The 24,709-nt window shown below is 40.1% G+C and overlaps 1 protein-coding gene across 1 annotated transcript; it reads right to left on the bottom strand.

Annotated features, from left to right (window-relative positions):
* Position 1: 1 nt before the first annotated feature.
* Positions 2–23,032, bottom strand: LOC132762128 (uncharacterized). The gene is made up of 3 exons (XM_067467807.1): positions 22,025–23,032; positions 19,913–20,002; positions 2–469 (listed from the first exon to the last, which is right to left on the bottom strand). Exons 1-3 carry the CDS (start codon positions 23,030–23,032, stop codon positions 2–4), a joined length of 1,566 nt encoding a protein of 521 aa, XP_067323908.1.
* Between the last annotated feature and the right edge of the window lie 1,677 nt (positions 23,033–24,709).

Genomic DNA, 24,709 nt, shown 5'->3' with positions numbered 1-24,709 from the left:
ACTAGCCTTCGCAGCCACCACCATCGCAGCCACCACCATCGCAGCCGCCATTGCTGCCGCTGCGGGTCCGCTCCCCTTCGCAGCCTCCTGAACCCTCTGTGCGGCGTCTCCGAGCAGAGGGGAGTGGCTGTCGGCGGCACCCCAGCGCTTCCCCTCGGCGCCCTGCTGCGTTTCCTGGCCCCCAGGCAGCGATCACGGCGCTGTTGGCGGCCCCCTCACATCGGCAGCCGCCTTTTCCATCGGCGGCGTTCTCCGCCTGGGCCCCTCGCCGCTTCCGACGGCCCTGTGCCTCCCTCTGCAGCCGCCTCTCTCCATCGGCGGCAATTCTTCCTGGCGGCGCTTCTTGGAGCCCTGGCGGCACCCGTCCATCGGTGGCCGCCCTCATTCTATCGGCGGCATCTTCCGGCCCTCGCTCCTTGGCGCTCTCAGCGGCGCCACTCAACAACCGCCCTCCTTCCACCCAGAACAACTAAGACCGACCACCCAACATTGTGGGACACCATTTGTTGCACCCACTGTCATCCGGAATAATCATCGTCAATTCCATCAAAGTGGGCCTAAGCAACAACCGGAAGGCCTACCCCACAGAAGTTTCAGCGTTCAGCTGCTTGCTACTTAGAACTCATAACAACATAAACTCTGTTATTCTTTGCAACACCGCCCTCTCTGGCAGGAGGTGCAATAGCATAATTCCACTTTGCTGCTAAAAACAGTCTCCTCGGAATCATCGCCCGCAATTCCCACCAAGCTCTACCAGCCTTCACTTGAACGGTCATGAAGAACTGAGGACCAGGCCAAGGGGTGCCGGCTCGTTGTCCACGGGCCCCGGAAGCTGGGTCCTATGTTTCGAACTGCCCGTCCTAGCAGAATGACATTGGGAACCTCTTGTGGGCTTGGACTCTGGGTCAATGAACTATCAAGCACCTTAGTCCAGCAATTAAGACTGTATGGTATTATTAGAACTTGAGCCATAGAAACCATCCAGCACTTTAACATAGCACTTTAATCCTGCACTTTAGCCCACCTGGTCTTGCCAGAAGTTACCAACTGGTCCCAAACCACTAAATTTGCTGTTGAGGCGTGGGCACTACAGCACTTTGGACAGACCTGAGTCTCTTGTCTAACCCTAGATCTAGATTATATACTTCCAGTAATTATTGATGTCATCACTCCTGTTACTTTGTTACTGCTGATATTCCCCCCGCTAGTAATGCACAAATGCACTTTATGACCCCCAGCATGCTGGAAGGAGTAGGAAGTAATGAGGGGGGGATTCTCAGGGTCTAGAGATATACAATTACAATCATGTCTGTTACTATGCATTAACAACCGATACTGCAAGCGAGGAGTATGGAGGAAATCCCCCCGGGGCGGGGGGTTCTACGGGTGCGGGGGCTGCCATAGGGGTGGTGACTGGTAGAGGGAGATACGGGAAAGGGAGAACAAATCATTTATTTCGGCCCAAAAACTATCATAATAATCTGGCAAATACAAAATACAACAAGGATTCGACACGAAAGCAAATTCGGCCCAAAATTCACAATAGAACATTGGCAATTCCAAAGATCACTCATACTACATCCATACAAACGATTCGGCCTGAAAATAATAGGAATATATTAGCAACTCCAAAAAATACTCCCGACAAGATACAGCTGAGATGTCAGGATGGTGGCCCCTCTGGGTTAAGGATGGTGCTGTTCAATGCCAGGTCGGTAAATGGAAAAACCTCCATTATTCGAGATCTAATCCAGGAGGAACAAGCCGACCTGGCATGTATAACAGAGACCTGGTTGGACGAGGGGGGAGGGGTGAATCTCTCCCAACTTTGCCCGCCAGGTTACTCTGTGCAGCACCAGCCAAGACCTGGAGGGCGGGGAGGAGGAGTGGCAGTAGTCTATAAGGTTTGTATTCCCCTGATCAGGTGCCCCATCCCACAATCTTCATCATTCGAGTGTGCCGGCTTTAGGTTAGGTGACCGGGACAGGATAGGGATTCTGTTAGCGTACCGACCACCCCGCTGCACGACAGTCTCCCTACCTGAGCTAGCAGGAGTGGTCTCGGACATGGCGTTGAGCTCCCAGCGGCTTTTGGTCCTGGGAGATTTCAATGTCCATGCCGAGACCTCTCTTTCAGGAGCGGCTCAGGACTTTATGGCCGCCATGACAACCATGGGCCTGTCCCAATTAGTATCTGGTCCCACCCATACGGCCGGACACACACTGGATTTGGTCTTCACTCAGGGATGGGGTGATAGTGTCGGGGCGGAGGAGCTGACCATCGCTCCATTGTCATGGACCGATCACTACCTGATTAGGTTTAGACTTACTGTACCTCCTAACCTCCGCAGGGGTGGTGGACCCATTAGAATGGTCCGCCCCAGGAGGCTTATGGATCCAAATGGATTCCTGACGGCTCTTGGGGAATTTCCCACCTCCTTGACTGGCGACTCTGTCAATGCCTTGGTCTCTCATTGGAACACCGAGATGACTAGGGCAATCGACACATTCGCTCCGGAATGCCCCCTTTCGAGTAACCGAGCTAATCCAGCCTCTTGGTTTACTGAGGAGCTGGCAGCAATGAAGCGAAAGAAAAGGTGGCTAGAGCGAGTGTGGCGCAGAAATCCGACTAAATCAGCCCAAACACATCTGAATGCCTTTCTAAGGTCCTACGATGTGGCAATAGCGGCAGCACAAAAAACATCCTTTGCTGCCAACATTGCATCTGCGAAGAATCGTCCAGCTGAGCTCTTCCGAGTTGTCAGGGGTCTGTTAAACCCACCGAAAAGTGAGATCCCTGACAGCTCTGGAGCTCGCTGTGAAGCGTTTGCTCGATTCTTCGCGGATAAAATTGTGCGGATTCGGTCGGATTTCGACGCCACTTTACCTGCAGTCTCTGAGAATGTGACGAGAGCATCTGCTTGTCAGGTTTTGTTGGATTCATTTCAATTGGTTCAGCTCGAGGATGTGGACAGGATCCTTGGAGAGGTGCGACCCACCACATGCATCCTAGACCCCTGTCCATCCTGGCTGATAAAAGAAGCCAGAGGGGGTTTGGCAGAGTGGGTGAAGGTGGTGGTTAACGCCTCCTTACAGGAGGGCGTAATTCCAGCGAGCTTAAAACAAGCTATTATCAAACCGCTGTTGAAGAAACCATCACTGGACCCCACTCAATTAGACAACTATCGGCCAGTTTCCAATCTCCCCTATTTGGGCAAAGTCCTGGAACGTGTGGTGGCAACTCAACTCCAGGGATTCCTGGTAGACACTGATTATCTTGATCCGGCACAGTCTGGCTTTAGACCGGGACATGGGACGGAAACAGCCTTGGTCGCCTTGGTAGATGATCTGCGCAGGGAGCTGGACAGGGGGAGTGTGTCCCTGTTAGTTCTGCTGGACCTCTCAGCGGCTTTCGATACCGTCGATCACGGTATCCTTCTGGGACGCCTCATGGACATGGGTCTTGGGGGTACTGCCTTGCAGTGGCTCCAGTCATTTCTTAAGGGACGGTCCCAGAAGGTGTTACTGGGTGACACCTGTTCGGCCCCACAACCGTTGTTGTGTGGAGTCCCACAGGGTTCGATTCTGTCCCCAATGTTGTTTAACATCTACATGAAACCGCTGGGAGAGATCATTCGGAGTTTCGGATTGAGATGTTATCTCTACGCAGATGATGTCCAGATCTGTCACTCCTTCTCACCTGTCACCAAGGAGGCTGTCCAGACCTTGAACCGGTGTCTAGCTGCTGTATCGGACTGGATGAGAGCTAACAAATTGAAACTGAATCCAGACAAGACAGAGGTCCTACTGGTCAGTCGGAAGGCCGAACAGGGTATAGGGTTACAGCCTGTGTTGGATGGGGTTACACTCCCCCTGAAGACGCAGGTTCGCAGCTTGGGAGTGTTCCTGGACTCACCGCTGAGCCTGGAACCCCAGGTCTCAGCGGTGGCCGGGAGAGCTTTTGCACAATTAAAACTTGTGCACCAGTTGCGCCCGTACCTTGGGAAGCCTGATCTGGCCACAGTGGTCCACGCTCTTGTCACATCCCGAATAGACTACTGCAACGCGCTCTACGTGGGGTTGCCCTTGAAGATGGTTCGGAAACTTCAACTAGTCCAGCGAGCGGCAGCCAGATTGCTCACCGGAGCGACATACAGGGAGCACACCACCCCCCTGTTGTGCCAGCTCCACTGGCTGCCGGTGCAGTTCTGAGCACAATTCAAGGTGCTGGTTTTGACCTACAAAACCCTGTACGGTTCCGGTCCAGTGTATCTGTCCGAACGTATCTCCCTCTACGTCCCACCCCGGAGTTTGAGATCAGCTGGGGAGGCACTGCTCTCGACCCCACCACTGTCACAAGTGAGGCTGGTGGGGACGAGGAGCAGGGCCTTCTCAGTGGTGGCCCCTCACCTGTGGAACTCACTCCCGGGGGAAATCAGGACATCATCATCCCTCCTCTCCTTCAGGAGGAGGGTGAAGACATGGCTTTGGGACCAGGCCTTCGGGCAATCTGGCAATTAAATCAGATGAATACGATCAGCAGGATGGAAGAAGTGGAATTGAAAATGAGATCTATGAGTTAGTGAACGCTGACCATGTGGGAGGATGATTAGGGTTTGTATGGGGATTTTATTGATTTTATTGATTTTATTGGTATAGTGGATGAATTGCTGTTAACTATGAAACTGTAATAATTTTGTATTGATTGTTTTGTGACGCGGGCATCAAATGGTGCCTTGCTTTTGTAAGCCGCCCTGAGTCCCCTCCGGGGTGAGAAGGGCGGGGTATAAGAACCCGTAATAAATAAATAAATAAAAAGTAAGCATGTCACATGAAATAAGAGTCTCTGCAATCAACGAGAGTGAAACATTTCCAATCATTATTCATTCTACATGTACTGCATCTTGAACCCAGGCTTATGTTCTACAACTTTTGTAACCTTCAGTTCATGTTGCTGAAAGTCATTACAGAACTTGTGGTTCATGACCCAAAACAGTGACAGAAGCCCAACATTCTCCAATATAGCAATCAAGGTTTTAGCAAAGTATGTTTTTTTAGGAGTACCCCACCAATTCTCCTAAAACTCTCAGCACTTTTTCAGATTTATGGATTTGTTAGCAGAGTCTTGATAAATATAAAAGATAATACTGAACATCTACAGGCAGGAGATAATACACCAGCATAATCATAATACCACCACTGCTCTCCAGACCCTACAATTAGATACTGCTGTCTACTGACTAAATAACTTTCTATTGTTCCAAAAGCTATAGTAATATCTCCAATACAGGTGACATTAAGTATAAAGGTATCTCTTGCCAATAAATCCCTAAGTACAGATTAGCTCTTACCATGTAACTGTGAGACCAATGAGAACTGTGAGACCAGTTCTATTGATGAAACTCGGCAATCTGTATCAGTTGTCACTATTCATGACTCATTCCTCTTTGCAGGATATCAGCCAGAGCACATAAACCAGAACAAACAGAAACTGCAGACACAATGGCAATGAAATTCCCTTCACTAAACAGTATTTATTATATTATCTCCCCCAAAAAGGGTCAAGCCCAAAACGATTTTTTTTTAAAATTGCCAATGGGAATGCATTGAGCTAGCACAAGACATGAAAGAGCACTTAAGTCAGGGATCGACAACATGGAATCTATGGGTCACATGTAGCTGCACCACCACCTGTTTTGCTGTCCCTGTGGCCACCAGCATGGCTTCATTTTCCGCTGCACCAAGATCAAAACTAGACAATTTCCCCTTTTTTAAAAAGGTATGCAGAGAAGCTCCCCATAGATTGTGTTTTAAAGGAGAAAGCGATTGTTTCTACCCTTATAACTGATACTTAAAAGCATTAACAATTGTCAATGCTTTTTTTTAAAAACACACACACATCTTTTACTTTAAATGCAAGTAAAAATGAACTTTTGCTTCAGTTTGAAAGCACCAACTTTTATTATACAAAACCCAACCTGAATAGCTAATTTTAAAAAGCCATGGAACTATTTCTACCAAAACATAAAGTGAGACCTCTGCTGTCACAAAGCATGCAATGACAGACAACATAATCAATACCACACAAATTCTCTCTTTTTCTCTCTTTCTGCAATATTGTTGAAATATTTTTAAATTCTTGTATTCATATAGTAATCTGAGATAGTAAAACTTGTTTCTTTAAGTATTGAATTCTGGTTAAAATCTACATATTAGCTTGGATCCAAAACAAATTGTGGATTTATCTGACTTCATATTGTATGAAAAGATGGCATCTCAACTGGATCAGTACTGCAATGAGCATAGGAACCAAATGGTTATGTTTCTATAAATATACTGTAAGCTGTGTAAATGATATAATAATTAGGCAAACTGTTCACACTACTCACCAATTAAAAGATATATTAAATTATCTTAATATTGTTCTTGACTACCATTACATCAATACTGACTTATGAGTCCCTCGGGAGATAGAGCAGAATTTTAAAAAAAGAATATGATGATCCAATGGATAAGAGAACTTCAAGTCACTTTGTCATTATTCACCCTGCTGATGTCTTGCAAATTTAAGGCTGTGGCTTCCTCGATTGAGACCATATACCTGTAATACGGACCTCATTTTTTCCTGATGCATTCTACTTTGCCAAGCTCTACTGTCTTTTCTAGTGAATTATGTATCCTCATGATATGTCCAAAGTATGACACTCTCATCTTTGTCATCTTGACTTCTAGGGAGAGTACAGCCTTTTCATGTAGTAATCTGAAACATTAAAACTCCCCCTGAAGACACAGGCTCGCAGCTTGTGAGTGATCCTGGACTCATCGCTGAGTCTGGAACCCCAGATTTCAGCGGTGGCCAGGGAAGCATTTGCACAATTAAAACTTGTGTGCTAGTTGCATCCATACCTTGGGAAGTCAGGCTTCGCCATGGTAATACACGCTCTGGTTAAATCTTGAATAGAGTACTGCAACATACTCTATGTGGGGTTGCCTTTGAAGACTGTTTGGAAGCTTCAAATGGTCCAATGGACAGCAGCCAGATTGCTCACCAGAGTGGCATACAGAGAGCATACAACCCCCCTGTTACGTCAGCTCCACTCGCTGCCAGTTTGCTACCGAGCGTAATTCAAAGTGCTGGCTAGAGCCTATAAAGCCCTAAATCAGTGGTTCTCAACCTGGGGTCCCTAGATGTTTTTGGCCTACAACTCCCAGAAAACCCAGCTAGTTTACCAGCTGTTAGGATTTCTGGGAGTTGTAGGCCAAAAACATCTGGGGACCCCAGGTTGAGAACCACTGCCCTAAATGGTTCTGACCCAGCTTACCTGTCCGAATGTATCTCCCCCTATGAACCATCTCAGAATTTAAGATCATCTGGGGAGGCCCTGCTCTTGATCTTGCCTCCTTCACAGGTGTAACTGGCAGGGATGAGAGACAGGGCCTTTTCAGTGGTGGCCCCTTCGCTGTGGAATTCCCTCCCCAAGGATATTATATCAGCCTCCTCCCTCCTGACCTTCTGAAAGAGAGTAAAATATGGCTTTGGTATCAAGCCTTCAGAGAACAATTATAGTGCAATAGATGGATATGGAATTATGTTCAATGACCACTGGAATGGCGCAGATTACAATTGCTGATAGCGTGGTTAAGAGTGAATGTAATTTTTTTATGTTTTAATGTATTTTAATTCTATCTTAAAATGTTTATTTTAATTGTACATTGTTTTAAGGCATTGAATAGTTGCCTATATGTAAAGCCGCCTTGAGTCCCCTTCAGGGTTGAGAAGGGCAGGGTATAAATATAGTAAATAAATAAATAAATAAATTTTCAGCTGAATTATTTTAATAGCCTCTTTGAACTAAAGGGACAGATCCTTGTCTCTATCATAATGGTGAGCTTTTAAAAGCCTGAGTCTCAATGCATGAAACAACCTCAGAAGTAACCTACTCTATCCTATGCCACTGTTAAACTGCGAAGTCAAAAGAAAGATAATACGTTTTTTAAATTTCACTACATTCACAAAACACGGTACCACAAAAGGAAATTCTCAATTATTTTCTTGATCATGGATCTGAAGGGGAAATATTGCTAATGCTTTTTTCTCCTCTCCCTATCATTTTTACCAGCATATTTACATCATCAGGTTGCACTCAATCTGTTGTTGTCTTGCAAATGGTCTGGGGCTGGACAGACAGGAGTGTGACACAGTCAGAAGTGGCCCAGGCACTGAGCAACAGTTCTGAGAATACAAAAACAATACTTTAAAGCATTGCACAAACATGTGCTTGAAAAGGATGACATAAGCCACTGCCATTTCAGCATTAGGCACCAGGATGGAATGGGAACACATATGTGAAATTCATCCACCTGGTCAGCAGATAAAGAAAAGTGCATGAACCAGTTGTTTGTGCATAAGAGAAACATTAATGCACAGCTTTATTACAATACTCTACTACCCTTGAAGGCTATACAAAATCTTAGCTATTCCTACCTTTCTCTTTCCATCTTGTCCTCAAGAGCAGCAGCAGCTGGGAAAAGCTCTTCTGGGTTGTAGTTGCCAAGATTAAATGGTGGCAATAAAATATTATGGCCTCTTTTGTCTAATGTATGGTGTACTCTAGACACAAACTGCAGATCAACAGGCAATACACATTCAGGACAAGCTGTACATAGAAGGTGAATAAGTGGGTAATCCACATCCCTGGAAAGAAAATAAAGGTCCAGTTAACATTTTACGCATGCAAATGCTGACTACAAAGATACTGATAGATAGTTCAATCTCACAAATATTTGTTTATTTGGGGGGAAATCTCAATTGTGAGAGCTACAAACAAATATACATTTCAATTATTTTTTGTTTTCTGTTCTTTAGAAGTGGTAACTGGTGGACTGAGCAAGAGGGCACCTCCTCCCCACAAATGGGGGAATTGTTCCCTTGCTTGGCCCATGAGTCATTTGTGTAAAATAGTGTAAAATAGATTCTTCTACTATGTTGGATTCAGATTTAGTTATTTGTGATTGATGATGAAATTTACTTCATTAAAGGTTGTTTCAGAGTAGAATGCTAAAAGGATATGCAAATAAAATGAAACACAGGTAGTACTGAATACATGCAATGAAGAATCAGTGTTAAGTATTTGGTGTTTAAATTAAAAAGCAAATGTGAAAATCTAAGATGATATGTGAAGTAAAATTTATACTGAATGATAAAAACAATAATTTCACTTCTTGTATCACATGTGTTACTTTAAAAGACAATCTTTTAGCCATTTTTTTCAAACAAGAAAATGACAATTCCTCACTTCTCTAAATATAGTATACTGTGGTTGAACAAATTTAATTATACATAGCTACCCGCTGAAAAGCTGCTCATCATGATTTGTTAACAGTTTCTTTCTAAATATCTCTGTTAAAACATATCATTCTCTGTCACCAAGTCTCAGAAGAATCCATTTCTAACAGACAAAAAAGGAAATACTCCTAACTAAAACTAAAATATTTAGAGCATGTTGCAAGTAAAGGTGTGTGTTTTTACAGCACACACTCTCCTTAAGCAGTCTATTTATCATCCTTTGAAATAGAAGACCAGAAAAACCAATACTATGTGTGTGGCCTACATTAACCTCACTTAATGCACTCAATAACATTACCTGCCACAAAATCATGCTTTTTCTGCACCATTCATAAACTGACAGTAACATTTTATTGAAGTAAAATATTCATTGTCTGTTGTCATTATTTGTTTTAATATATAATCTTGCTAACCAATTGAACTTAAAGCAATGCAGATAAGCAATGGCATGCACAGAATCACTTAAATGCCAATTTGACTGTTTCATAAACTTCGGCATTCTTTTCCTGTGAGTTTACTTTCTGTTACCTAATTGAAAGTAATATCCATTTACAAACTTCAGCCCTGCCATAAAAAGGCTCTCTTCCATGTCCAAGAAACCTTTAAGGACTTAAAGCACAACAAAAGCTAATAATTAAAGCTTTTTTCTCTACCTCAATAGAGTAATGAAGGGTAACTTAGGATAGTCCTAGCCAAGCTTTACTATAAGATACTGCTGAACACAAGGACTGCAAAATCAAATGAAACACTCAGCATAGAGAACATTCTACCAGGCAAAACATATAGAGATAACCTAACAGTCCATATATTTAATTAAATGAATAGCACAGATTGCAACAACATGCACTTCCAAGCAAACATCCGAACTAGCTGACACCTTTAAAAATGGGTTTAAAATAGATGACCAGAATGAACACGAGAGATTTAGCCTATCAGAAACAGGAGAAATGTCTGTGTTTGGAACTTTTCATATAATTGAATAAATACTCTCATATGTTATATGGACTACAGCATAATCAACAAGACAAAGAATGGGTAAAGAGCATCCCTCCAGATGACATTTGCCTAATATTCCCCACTATTTATTGTGTTGGATATGGCTTCTGGGGTTGCCATCCAGTAATATCAGGAGGGCTACTTTGTCCACACTTGCACTAAGAAGAGAATGATTTCCAGAAATATGTGTTTGCAAACAGAAACAGAGAGAGAAAAACATTTCTTAAGATTTCGAGGTAAATGCTCTGTGCTGGAAACCAAACTACTACTAACATCCACATGAGAAGTTTGAGCTTGCCCAGTGGAATGTTTGGCCTCTTTCTCTTTGAATATCATCCCTATTTCAAAAACAGTTTGAAATGTTGCATGGGACCTGCTGTTCAAGAAATAAAAATGTGAAGCCTCCATTAGTTCATGGAAATACTTCTGTGGCTTTTGAAATCCTGTTCATTTTTTTCAGATGATAACAAATATACACAGGTGATGAACTCAAGCTGTAAAACATTGCATTATGTGGTGATCAATCACCAAGTGAAAGCTGAAAAGGCAACCAATCAGTACTACAGGTAACAAAAATCAGGTTATATTATTATGTTATCTGGGATTATAAGTTTTATATAAATTATAGATTTTATGTAGGGAGGGAAAAATAAAATAAATAGTGCCAAGAAAAAGAGTTTGTTTACTTGTAAGAAGAGCTTTCTTAACTATAAATGGGTTCTTCAAGGTGCTTTCTGTGCGTTTACTGGCATAAGTCTGTACTTAAGCTGAGACCGACTTGGAACCTTCTACAATGCAGGCAGTGATAACTTCACCCCTCCTCTCTTATAAGCATGGCTACGCCTCCATCTTCAAATAATTGCTTAATAGTGATACTCAAAAAGCACCCACCAATGTGTTACAGGAAGAGGAAGGACAGGTTTCATGAATGCACAGTTGACCACAGTTATATATAATCACCCTGCGTATGTCATTATAGTGTTTACACATCACATATATGATTAGTAACCTTACTGGAAAAGACATGTGGGGAAGTACATTGTGGCACTTAATTTGCTTAGGCGATCCCTTGCTGTCCAAGTATGACGGCCCTCCAAGTGTTGTGTCTTGGCAGTGGATACGTAGGTGGCTGTATTTGATCTGAATATTCTTCCACAGTGAGGACTTCGGTTTCCAGATGGAAGATGGTCCCTGTCAGGGTTGACTTGACATGCCTTCCTCTTGGCACGATTCTCCCTCCCCCCCCCCCCTCATTTGTGCCTCTTCAAATTCCATACCACTGCTGGTCACAGCTGACCTCCAGTTAGCATGCTCAAGGGCCAGGACTTTCCAATTCTCAGTGTCTATGCCACAGTTTTTAAGGTTAACTTTAAGCCCATCTTTAAATATATTTTCATTTTCAAAGCACTAACATTCCATTCTTGAGCTTGGAGTACAGTAACTGCTTTGGGAGATGGTGATTGGGCATTTGAACAATGTGTCAAGACCAGCGAAGTTGATGGCAGAAGATCATCACTTCAGTGCTAGTGGTCTTTGCTTCTTCCAGCATGCTGATATTTGTCTGCCTGTCTTCTCAAGAGATTTGCAGGATTTTTTGGAGGCAATGCTGATGAAATCATTCCCGGAGTAGAGTATGACATCTGTAGGCATGTTGGGAGGACAATAGGTTTATAAGCAAGCACCTTGGTATCCCTACAGATGTCTCGATCCTCAAACACTCTCTGCTTCATTTGGAAAAATGCTGTACTCACACAGCTCAGGCAATGTTGTATTTCAATGATTTTTTTATTTATTTTTTTTGTGGAGCGAGGGCTGCCAAGGTAGCAGAAATGGTCAACATTAAGCTGTACTTCTGGCATTGCAGAAGGCTTGGCTGGTGACTGCTGAAAGAGCACTTTGGTTTTCTGGATGTTCAGTGAGAGCCCAGGCTTCTCTTATGCTTCTGCAAAGGTGTTTAGAGTGACTTGTAGATCTTCTTCTGAATGGGCACAAACTATGTTATCATCAGCATATTGGAGTTCTCTAAGAGATGTTGTTGGGACCTTGGTTTTGGCTTTCAGTCTGCTGAGGTTAAATAGTTTGCCATTTGTCCGATAGATGATTTCCACCCCAGTGGGAAGCTTCCCATCAACAAGATGAAGTAACATAGCAATGAAGATGGAAAATAACTGGGGCAATAACACATTCCTTTTTGACACCTGATTCCACCTTAAATGGGTCACTTTGGGAACCACTGATGTCCAAGACTGTTGCCATCATATCACCGTGGAGAAGCTGCAGAGTGTTCACAAATTTGTCAGGGCATCCGATTTTTTGGAGGAAGGTCCAGAGAGCACTGCTGTTGATGCACAGAAAGCACAAAGATTCTCTGAAGAATCTTTACACGTATGACTCCATACTTGCAAAGACCCATCTTTAGGTATATTCTAGCACTCCAAGGCAAAGGTCTTGTGAGTTCTTCTGCATATCAAGTAGGCAAACTGCACTTATGGCAATTCTAATTATTAATCAAGCAGATGAGATATTTGACTTAGAATCTTATGTGCACTCCTTATATAAATGTATAATTACAATATCTCTTTCATTTTTAATTTAACATATTCTGCATAAAATAAGTTGCTATAATGCAGCAAGCGGTTGTGTATCAGCTAAAATTCTTAACATCTCTGCTGTGAACTCATTAGGTGACTTTGGACAAGTCATTCGTTTTTCACCACCTACTATGTAAAATGTCTGAAACTGGTGATAACCATACAGGTTTCTGTCAGGATTATAAGAAAAAACAATTACAATGCTCTAAAACACCTTAATGTTATTGTTATGCAATAGTAGTAAATACATTTTATTAAGCTCACTTGATCGTTGTAGTCCATGTGGAAAGTACAGACACAGGCTGTGGTTCAGAAAGGTCTTCTAAACCTTTCTGAATTTCAGCTGGTTTAAGCTTTGTAAATGCTTTTCCTCTTATTGACAGGTCCATGTATGAGGGCAGAAACTCCTATGTAGAGATAAAACTCAATATTAAAAATAACGTATTTAAGAATCTGAAAATACTACTAAAAGTGCTTTCAGAAGCCACACAAAGTCTTGTTTACACTCCAGAAATAGCTAAATTTCGTGGGTTTAGTTATTCCAGTGCATTCCAGTGTTGGATGAGACTAAAGACAAACTGGTGGAGCTAAAACCAGCATGCTTAGCTTCAAGCTCTTCCTACAAGTAACTAAGCCTTGGGACAGATATTTCAAACTTTTAACAATGAGGAAAATCTAAAGAATTACAAGACATGAAATAAAGCTGCCACTGATAAAATAGTATCAATAATAATAATCATCATCTTTATTTCTATCCTTCCCATCTCCCCAAAAGGACTCGGGAGGCTCACAACATGACTAAAACACAATAAACAATATATGCAAACTAAATGACAAATTAATAAGGAAAACCAATAAAACAAAATAACAATTAAACAGTAAACAGTAAAAACATTAATTAGACACATTTAAAACATAATGGTCCCAACAGATTTAATTAATTAATTAACAGCCAAAGTGCCTAAGTGTATCCATAAAAACAAAGGCCTCATTCACATTAAGGGTTACTAATCATTTTCAAAGGCCTGCTTAAATAGCCAAGTCTCCTTGAAAGTCATGAGGGTGGTTGCTTGTCTGATCTACCTGGGAAGGGTGTTTCAGAGCAGGGGGCCATTATTGAGAAGGCCCTCTCCCTTGTCCCCATCCGTCTCACTTGCAATGGGGGCAGGACCAAAAGGAGGGCCTCCCCAGCCAATCTTAATGCCCTAACAGATTCATAAAGGGAGATGCGGTCGCATAAATAGGCAGAACCTGAACCGCATAACTATTTATTTATTAGAACACAGAAATGCTGGACCACTCCAACAACCACCATGTCAGACTACACAGAGAAGCCATTGAAATCCACAAGCATGTGGACAATTTCAACAGAAAGGAGGACACCATGAAAATGAACAAAATCTGGCTACCAGTATTAAAAAAAACTCTAAAATTACAACAGCAAAACAGCAGAGAGGAAACAACCAGGCACATCTTAGCACCTCTCAACAAAACATTTTCCCAGGCTCAGCCAGGCCTTCAAATGCTAATGAAGGTGGTCAGCTGAAACATTCACACCTAGCTTCAGCAGAGAAGAGCTCTGTGCTCCACCCCGGTCATTCCATAGATATATAAACCCATTTTCCTATTTCCAACAGACCTCACTACCTCTGAGGATGCTTGCCATAGATGCAGGCGAAACATCAGGAAAAATGCCTCTAGAACATGGCCATATAGCCCGAAAAAACCCACAAGAACCTATTTATTTATTTATTTATTTATTTATTTATTATATACTTCATTTATATACTGCTTTTCTCCCCCAGGAGGACTCAACGTGGTATCCAACAAGTTAATGGCAAAAATTCAATGCCTTACAACATATATAAAATCTAGTATAAAACAACTATCTGAGGAACTAGCTAGTCAACCTTCAGTCCCAAGGTCTAATTTTCCCCACCCCCTGACTGAAAAGGGAAAAGGCATGCCTATCAGTGATAAAGGCTGTTTAAAATTCACAAATGAGCAATACTGTTATTGAGTAATGAATATACATAAAACATGACACAAATGCTACTGGCTTCTTCCATTTCCCCCCAACATTTGTTGTTTGTGTGAGCCTTCAAGTCATTTCTGACTATAGTGACCTAAGGCAAAACTATCACAGGGTTTGTTCAGAAGAAATTTGCTACTGCCTCTCCTCAAAATTCAATTCTCTGGCTCTAGCTTGAGTGCTGGCGAGTCTTAGATAGATTTCCAATATTGATTAATTAGATGATATATTGACTAATTGTACATAAAACAGTTTTGCTACCTCTGATTCTTCCTCTGTGACCTTCAAGCTTTCTGATGTCGAAGAAGTTGACTCTAACTCTTCAGCCTCCGAAAATGAAAACTCTTCACTTTCTTGTTCCTTTGGTCCCTCTTGAGAAGGTGTTCTTGACATGGGAATTAGTTTTCCAGTAATTGGTTCTTGTGCCTATTGGGAGATTTTAGTCTATACATAATTCCTATTTTCATGAGTTACAAAAAATAAAATAAGGATGATGTCTGATCTATAATTTGGTCCTGATGCCTCTAGCAAGAAAGACAGGATTTATTTTTCAACCATTAACTACAATAGACTCATAGTTACCCAGAATTCAAGCCAGCAAATTATCAAGAAAATTGCAAAAAATCAAATAAATAATACTTTAAATAAAAAATAAAATAAAATCAATTATTATTATTATTATTATTAATTATTATTATTATTATTATTATTATTATACTGTAAAATCAGTTTTTGTTATATAGTTAAGTTTGCCTCTATTTGTTTTTAATTACTGTATTTCAATATTAATATCAAGTCAAAAAAAGAATTTATGGTATGGCACAGTATGGGGTATAGTATTAGTTAGGTATATGCTGAATTGTAACTCTCAACCAACCAGAACTACATTTATCCAGCATGTACTGTGGGTGCCGGTTAACTGAGAGTATACTATATATGATATTTTTCAGCAATACAAGAAATAAAGCTTGCTTGCTTGCTTGGTTTTCACTGTGATAATAATGAGACAAGTAAGGCAATTGTAACACAGATCTGCAATATTTTACAGAAGAATTATCTAAGCTTTAGCAGTCTCTATTTTTATGTGATTGATAATAACTGTACATCCTGGAAAGCATAATTTATCAGAACGGTTTAATGACTGTGTAATATTAGTAGGGTGCAAATGTCACATAATCCACAATTGCCTGAAATAGGACTGTGGGATTTGCTGTAGAAAGATTTATCCTCAAGGTATATGGTGTCCAAGAAGCTTTTTTGTTAACTGATAGAATTGAAATATGTGCTTCAGTATGTACCAACCAAACAGTTGTCACTCCTCTCAATTACGGAACACATAAACAATGTTGGTTTGCATTTGACAATACATCATTTATCATTTTATTTTATTCTGTACAGGGAAGACCATACTATAGCAGTGCAACGAGAAGGGTAAGGCAGTGTCTACCTGACCAAAAGGAACCTTTCATGCAATTCCTGCTTTCTTTAAAAAATGATTTGGATTTTCAGGCACAACTTATGGACAACTGTGTTTTACTCAATTTAAATGCTGGTGGGTGGACAGCTCCCACATCTCTTCATTTTATTCTAAGAGTATTGCAATCCTCCTTACTATAGCAAATTCCCACTTTTTTTTGGCTGTGAAATGCAATAACCATATCCATAAATCTTGTGCCATGTGTGACTGACTTATACTCCATACCAGTGTTTCTCAAACTCTGCTCCTCCAGGTGTCTTGGACTTCAGCTCCCACAATTCCGAGCAGCTGGTAAGCTAGCTGGCTGGGATTTCTGAGACCTGAAGTCCAAACACCTGGAAAAGCAGAGTCTGAGAAACACTGCTCTATACAAATGACAGTTGATATGCTGACTTATATTTTAACTTTTAGCAGAAAGGAATAAAAATTTACCATTTCAAAATGTTTCCAGTAATACAGGCATTTTGGTGTATGTTGCGGTAGTGTTATGCATATTTGCGTGGATGTGAGTCCCAGTGAACACTGTGTGCTTACTTTTGAAAAGACATTCACTGGATTGTATTGCAAAAGTAGGCCATTTTCAGTTTGTTAAGTTTTCTAAGATTTTGATACTCCTGCAAGTCAATTATAGAGCATAAGCATAACTGGACTGTTACTGGACAACCTATTAAACAAATAATTACAAGATTGTGTTCATGATAATAAACAAAATGTATGGCTTGCAAATTTCAAGAATAAGAAAAAATAGCTTGGGAAAATTGTAGCCGTATGAGCAAAAATAATTAACTAATTTAATTGACAGAAATCAGAAACATTTGCAATTTTGAAATTTTCACCTCAACTTTGAGAGTGTCTTCTATTTCTTGTTGTGCTTTGAAGTGAATACTCCCCCTACGTAGGCTTTCTGGTATATCCTGTGGAATGTAATGAAAGATATATTTTGAGGCAGTATGGAAGATTCTAGGATACAACATTGTGGAAGTCTGGTTGAAGGGAAATAGGATCCTTTGGCCAGATATCCAAACATCCAAGCAACAGCACATGAGCATTAAATGGGTTCTCTTCTACAAGGCAAAACCCAAGTTCTTCTCTTTAGAAGGACATAATATTTTGTTGATTTGGCACATTCTTCTATCATAGGAGGTAGCCTTCTGCTGTTTGCTTCACTGCTTTATTAACCGGGAACACAAAGGTTTACAATTTTGAATGGTTCACCTTTATTTTGACAGTATCTTCCCCCACTCTGGAGGCTTCCTGTTGTTCTTTATAGAAAACACTCTCCTTTGGTGCACTTCCAGGTATTTCCTGGGAAAACAGAAAAGGAAAAAAAACAACATAAAACTAGAGCAATTCAATTAATATTAATTTTAAAAATGAAATAAAAAATAATTAATATAAAGAGATTTAAACAAGCTTTGCTTTCAGCTGTTAATTCTTTAGTTTATTTGCATTTGAAAAGAACTCAAACAATAGTCATATGTAGCCAATACTGTGCTTATTATTATTATTATTCTTTTAAATTACCAGATTGTATTCATATCTGCAAAAAGTAAAAGTTTCCACTTGACATTAAGTCTAGTTCAGTCCGACTCTGGGGGGGGGGGGGTGTTCATCTCCATTTCTAAGCCATTTCTGTCCAAGGTGATGTGGCCGGAATGACTGCATGGACCGCCATTACCTTCCCGCTGGAGCAGTACTTATTGATCTACTCACATTTGCATGTTTTCAAACTGTTAGGTTGGTAGAAGCTGGGCCTAACCATGGGAGCTCACCCCATACTGCAGATTCGAACAGCTAACCTTCCGGTCAGCAAGTTCTGCAGCTCAGTAGTTTAACCCACTGCACCACCGCGGCCCCTATTCATATTTTTAATGAGAACTAAATGAAGCATGGCAGGCTATATTCAAGGACTAATAAATGGTTTTGAAAGAGAAGAGCAACCAAGAAAGAACAAGTATTAAGCAAAAGAACTCAAAATGCTTTATCCTAACCTCAATAGCACCTTTCCCTTCTGTTGAATCATCCTGCTGCAGTCTATGGGAAACACTTTCCTCTTGTGGTCCTGCAGATATTTCCTATGGAAAATAACAAAAGACAGAAACAATGTATATTCTACAAACAACATAAGACATAAATCAGAGTTGAAAAAGTGCAGCTCTCCAAGTTTCCCACCCCCAAAAATATTTTGTAGGAAAATAAATTGAAGAAATGGCTACACATATTCCATAGGAGCAATGGGTGGAAATTTCAATACATTTTAGGCCCTAATAGACATTTTAGAGTAAATACAGTTACTTCAGTTTCAGTAGTAGAAACAAGTGTAAGAGAATAGTCTCACTGGTGTCAAAACAATCCCCCCTCCCCCCACACGCACACACACACAAATAGCCTCACTATCACTTTATATATATATGCTGATCAGAAGCCTTACACAGACATCCTCAGCATAATGTTCATGTTTCATGTAAAGGCTTTTTAACAGAAAAATACAGCAAAAACATACATTCTCTCGCTCCACAAGCTTAACACTCAATTCTGCATATAGAAGCCAGGTGATCACACAGCAAAAGTACACAAGTTAAGAATTAATTTCCTTCTGTAACAGCAGTTTAGGTATACTACCTTTGTTTCCTCAGCAGCTGCTGGTGTTACTTGTTCAGTTAGAGTTTCAATTGGAGATTCAAATTCTGTGGGCCGGAATTCTTTTGTAGCAGGTGATGGCTTCATTGGGCAGAAAAATAATGAAAGGCTCAATATTAGGGTAAATATGTAGAGTTCTTGGTAACACATTTTAGTCCTACTAGGAAAAATATGTTGAGATCTGATTGGCAGTTTGAACAAAAGCTGCAGAGATGCTATTTTTGAAATTTCCATTTGAGTAACAACCTAGATGTCTTTGATCAATAACCATCTCTCAGCCTATCCTGCGAATAAGGAGGAAGAAGCTCATTTGTGCAAACTTAGGCACCTTGGCAGAAAGGTGCATTAAAATTGTTAAAAAATATGTTTGATACAGTGTAGTATGCTCATGTAAAAGTCTAGAAATTTTAGTCAAAACATCAACCCAAAAACCTTGGTTGCCTTATCCATAGGTTAATATGAGTGTTGTGCCTTAACTCTTTATCAAAAAAGAAACCATCCCATCTCTAAATAAAGGGGCAAAAAATAAAAATTTACCGCCACCCCCCTCCCCCGAGGATTTAAAAGAAGCATGAATCTGGTTTGTTTTTTTAAGTCTAGGTGGGAAAATGGCTTATATTTGGGCACTTCACATTTCATAATTTCAGATATTTAAAGTTTTGAAGTTTAATCCAAAACTCTAGGCACTAATTCCTCTCCAACTGCAGCCCTACCTTATTGTTATAACACAACTATCCAGAAGGTTGCTTAGCCCTTCCACTCTGAATACAGAAGGTATCATCATTCCCTATGCATTGAAGAGGGGAAGTTAATAACTTTCATGAAACTTACCAGTTCCATTAATTCTTCTTCCCCTGGTAAAACTTCTGCACCTGAAGACTCAATTTCAGCTGGCTCAATTTCTTTCTGAACAGCTGGTAGCTTTATTTTACAATGGAAACAATAACAAATATCACAATGCACAAATATGTGATAGCCAATAAGCTTGAGATCCCAATTTGAAGAGCTGCTCATGACTTTTGATATACTCAGCAGTTTGAGAACAAGGTGTTTGAAGTAACACCTGCATCCATATGAATTGGATAAAACCTTAATGCCACCCTGAGAGGTCCTGCTGTCTAGTATGCTTACAGAGATTAGGATAACAGTCATCAAGGACAGGTTCTTTTCAGTAGCAGCTCCAAAAATGTGACACTTCCTCTTCCAAGAACTGTATCAAGACCCAGCCTATTCAGAATTTTAATACATCTTTAAAATGTATTTATTTCAGCTTTTCCTGAAGTTCTTTATCCTTACAATTTATTCTGATTGCTATTCAGTTTTTAGCTTTACGTAGATATTTATATTAATATATGCTTTTAAACTGCAGATTAAGCTGCAGTTTTTAAATCATCTTGTGAAGCTGTGCCCTCAAAAGCCAAATAAAAAGGTTGTAAATTGTGTATAATAATATGATGCCTAAGTATGCCTAAGTAAGTATGACAAGCATTGGCAAAATAAAGCATGAAACCTTCAGTACACATTTTTAAAATCAAAGCTTTTTATTTAGTTCAGTTTCAGACTGCTGCTCAGTAACTTTAGATTATCGAGTCAAAGTTATTTATTATTTTACTCTGTTATTATTATTATTACTGTTATTATTATATAATACATAGAGTAAGAAATGTTACTTTATTTTAGTTTTATTATTACTTTTACATTATTTCTTTATTTTAATTACATTTTATTTTACTCTCTTATTATTTTATATTATTGTTATTATTACATTTCCATTATTTTACTCTATTATTTTTAGTTACATTTATTATTTTGCTCTTTATTATTATTATTGGAAGGATACATAAGCACATTTACACTGAAGAAGGTTACAATAATGGTTTAATCAGAGTTGGACAGTCTTATCTTAAATTACAGTTTTATGTAAATATTCAAAAACATTTAACCTACTGATGCCTCAATTAATGTAATTTTATTGGTATCTATTTTTATTTTGGAATTTACCAGTAGCTGTTGTATTTCCCACCCTTCACTTAAGTCAATACGTTTTCCAAGGGTTTTTTGGTGGTAAAATTAGATGCCTCGGCTTATATTCAGGTCGGCTTATACTCGAGTACATACGGGAACTTCCTTGATAAAACAGCCTCACTAGTTACTGGTTCATTTCCAGACACTGAATTGTTCAGTGCTGGTCTTGACCTTAGTTCCAGACTATCTAAAGGACTTGTGTCTTCCCAGGTTCTAAGATCTACAGGGGATCCACAAATATTACAGGCTTACTTGGTGAGGACGGGAGAGCCTTCTTAGTCCCTGCTCTCACACTAGGCTGGCCACCTCCGATTTTTTTATTTGCATGTAAATATCTTTTTTCTTTTGGGCAGAATTTTAATATATAAGCGGGGGGGGGGGGTATTATTTGTGTAGTTTTTGGTTTTTTAAAAAAACTTTTGCTTGTTTTTTAACTGATTTTGTTGTTTTATGTGTGGTTTTATGGTTTGTTTTTCAGGTCTTTTTAACAAACTATTTCTGGGAGCTGCTTTGCATTTTACTCTGGGAGAAAGGTGGAATACCAACAAAATTAATTAGTTAATGATAAAAGACTGTTCTATCTGTCTATAGATACAAGTATTTTTGTTTACTTGCCTATCTATAAATAAATGATATATTGTTTCACACAACTAGAACAGCTTTAGGTATGTATAAAGTATGTACTTCAGGTAATACAGCTATGCAGGCATATAAAACATTTCAGTGGTGAATGTATTTAAATTTGATACATTTTGTTGTTTAAAAATAGCAGAATAAAAAGTTAGTAAAAATATTTTTTTCCAAATATGTGAGTGGTAAAGCATTGCTGCCATCATATATATAGAGAGAGAGAGGGAGGGAGAGACATACAGTATTTTTATTTAGTCGACTATGGTCAACTTGCTCTACTTTACCTACATTAATTTGTATGTTGTAATCATGGCCAAGAATGCTTTGTAGGAGTTCTTTGATCCTCATGTCTGACTCAGTTGGAGCAGTAGACTTCAGGGACGCAATTATTTCATCGATAGACCGTCGAACAATTCTAGTGGTCGAAGGCACATTTTGAACAGAAATACAAATCTGTGAGTTACTCTGTATGGATTGCCTCACATGTGCCTTTGTTCCCCTACGAGCATGAGTGCCTTCCCCAGAATCTGGAGCAGACTTCACACCAGGTGGGATGCTGCTTTTTCTACGATGTGATTTGTCCAAGTCTAAGAGTGAACTCAATACACTTGACTTTGGCATTTCTTTACCAATTTTAGGGTACTTTTTACTCAAGGGGGAACCCTGAGGAAATGACTTGATGGGTCCTGCAACATCAAGTTCAGTATCATCTTCTTGCTCTGGCTTCTCACTATAAGTACTGTCTTTCGGTAGACGGATGGGAGAGGGGAGCAGTACTTTTGGACGGACAACCTTTGGATATTTTGGTTTGGGTGTGGGCTCTGGTTTCTTTAATAAACTGAGTTGCTTACTGGTACCGACTAAGGAGGTTATTGCTACTGGCCTTTTTTTACTTTTATGTTCTTTACTATCACTTTTGCATTCCGGAACTGCCTTTCCAGAGCCAGGCCTGACTTCTTTCTCAGGAGACTTCTTTTGATGGGTTGTGACATCTTCCGCTTGCTTTTCCTTCTTGAGTACTTTTGGGGGGGATTTAGAATCATCCTCTTCAAAAAGGGATTCAGGGAGCAGGGATGGACTCCTTGAGGCTAGGCAAGAATACAGCTGTATGTCAGATGATTCCTCTGCTGGTGTCACCTCCAATGTAGGTTTATTCTGAGCACTGTGAACAACTGCTGCTTCTTGCTTAAACTTCAGAAATTCCCGTCGAGATTCTTTACATATATTCTCACGCTCCTTAAATATACTCAGTTCTTCCAAATAACTTAATCCAAGATGCTCACGTTTTCTAGCCATTTGTTTGCACCTTGGGGGGAAAAAAAACATAGAATCTTGTTTATATGCATAAGATCATTTAAGTGCTGGAGAGTCATTGCTACCAATCACTTTGTAATTTAGCATTTTTGTGATTATCTATAAGCTTGTAGACATCTTTCTTTAAAAAATGAAAAATAAAAGGAACCTTAGCAAAAACCAAAACCTGAACATACTTCAGTGAAAAATGGAGCAAACAAAGCCCACCACTTCTATCATTTAATTTTCCCATTCCAAGGATAAATTATGTGAGATGCATATATCAAGCAAACTAGAAATTTGACTAATATAGCATTCATAAATGTTCGAAAAACAATATTTTTACACTACATAAATTTATTAGGACTACTACCCATCAGGAGATTTAGTTAATTATAACATGTTTTGATCATTAATTTACATAGTTGTGCAGGTAAATAGATGAAATAATTTCAGCATTCAAAGGACAACACTAAAAAGTTATTGTTATTATTATTATTATTATTATTATTATTATGTAGTAGTAGTAGTAGTAGTAGTAGTAGTAATAGTAAAGGTAAAAGTTTCCCCTGACATTAAGTCTAGTCGTGTCCGACTCTGGGGGCTGGTGAACATATCCATTTCTAAGCCAAAGAGCCAGTGTTGTCCACAGACACCTCCAAGGTCATGTGGCCAATATGACTACATGGAGTTCAGTTACCTTCCCGCAGGAACAGTACCTATTGATTTACTCACATTTGCATGTTTTCAAACTGCTAGGTTGGCAAAAGCTGGGGCTAACAGTGGGAGCTCATCCCGCTCCTCGGATTTGATCCTCCAATCTTTCAGTCAGCAAGTTCAGCAGCTCAGCGGTTTAACCTGCTGCGCCACCAGGAGGCACGACACTACATCGAATTAATTCTAGTTGCAGTGTGACTTCAAGTACTTCCTAAATTATAGCAACCCTAAGACAAAACCATCATGAGGTTTTCTCGCAAAGTTTTGCTCAAAGGGGGTTTGCAATTGCTTTCCTCTGAGGCTGAGAGGATGTGACTTGCCCATGGTCACCCTCTATGTTTGAATGGCTGAGCCAGGATGCTAACCCTGAGTTCTAGGATTCTAGTCCAATCAAAGGGAGCAATGAGTTAAACCCTTGTGCCAGCAGGACTTTTGACCAAAAGGTCAGTAGTTTGAATCCAGGGAGTGGGGTGAGCTCCCGTCTGTCTGCACCAGTTTCTCATGAGAGGACATGAGAGAAGCTTCCCACAATATGTTAAAACATCTGGGCATTCCCTGGGCAACATCCTTGCAGACGGCCAATTCTCTCACGCCAGAAGCGACTTGCAGTTTCCCAAGTCGCTTCTGACATGAAAAAATATATCTTGAATCACAACAACACAGAGATTTTCTTGGTGCAGCATTAAACATACTACCTTTGCTGATACAAGTACACATACTGTGCAAGAAAGGAAGGCTCATAAAATCATAAGAGTTTGAAGAGAGTGCAAAGGCCATCCAGTCCAATGCTGTAATTCCTACACACTATCAGAGCAACTCTTGAAAGCTCTATATACTACCTATAGATAGGTAGACAATTTAATGAGATAGATTGACAGAGTCAGAGGAGGGACAAGTATCTATACTGCCATACAGATGAACTGCATTGAACTGGATTATATGGCTGTGTAGACTCATATAATC

The sequence above is a fragment of the Anolis sagrei genome, chromosome 1 (genome assembly GCF_037176765.1).
Source record: "Anolis sagrei isolate rAnoSag1 chromosome 1, rAnoSag1.mat, whole genome shotgun sequence".
Lineage (NCBI taxonomy): Eukaryota > Metazoa > Chordata > Lepidosauria > Squamata > Dactyloidae > Anolis > Anolis sagrei.
This window is presented reverse-complemented; position numbering and strand designations above follow the sequence as displayed.

Bases quoted from the DNA above. Each gene is read 5' to 3' on its own strand.
- LOC132762128 (XM_067467807.1), bottom strand. From the start codon at position 23,032: ATGGCTAGAAAACGTGAGCATCTTGGATTAAGTTATTTGGAAGAACTG. The intron at 20,003-22,024 runs GTAGGTAAAGTA...TGTAAAATAAAG, and splicing joins ATTACAACATACAAATTAAT to CTACCAGCTGTTCAGAAAGA. The intron at 470-19,912 runs GTAAGTTTCATG...GGTCGGTCTTAG, and splicing joins AAGAAGAATTAATGGAACTG to TTGTTCTGGGTGGAAGGAGG.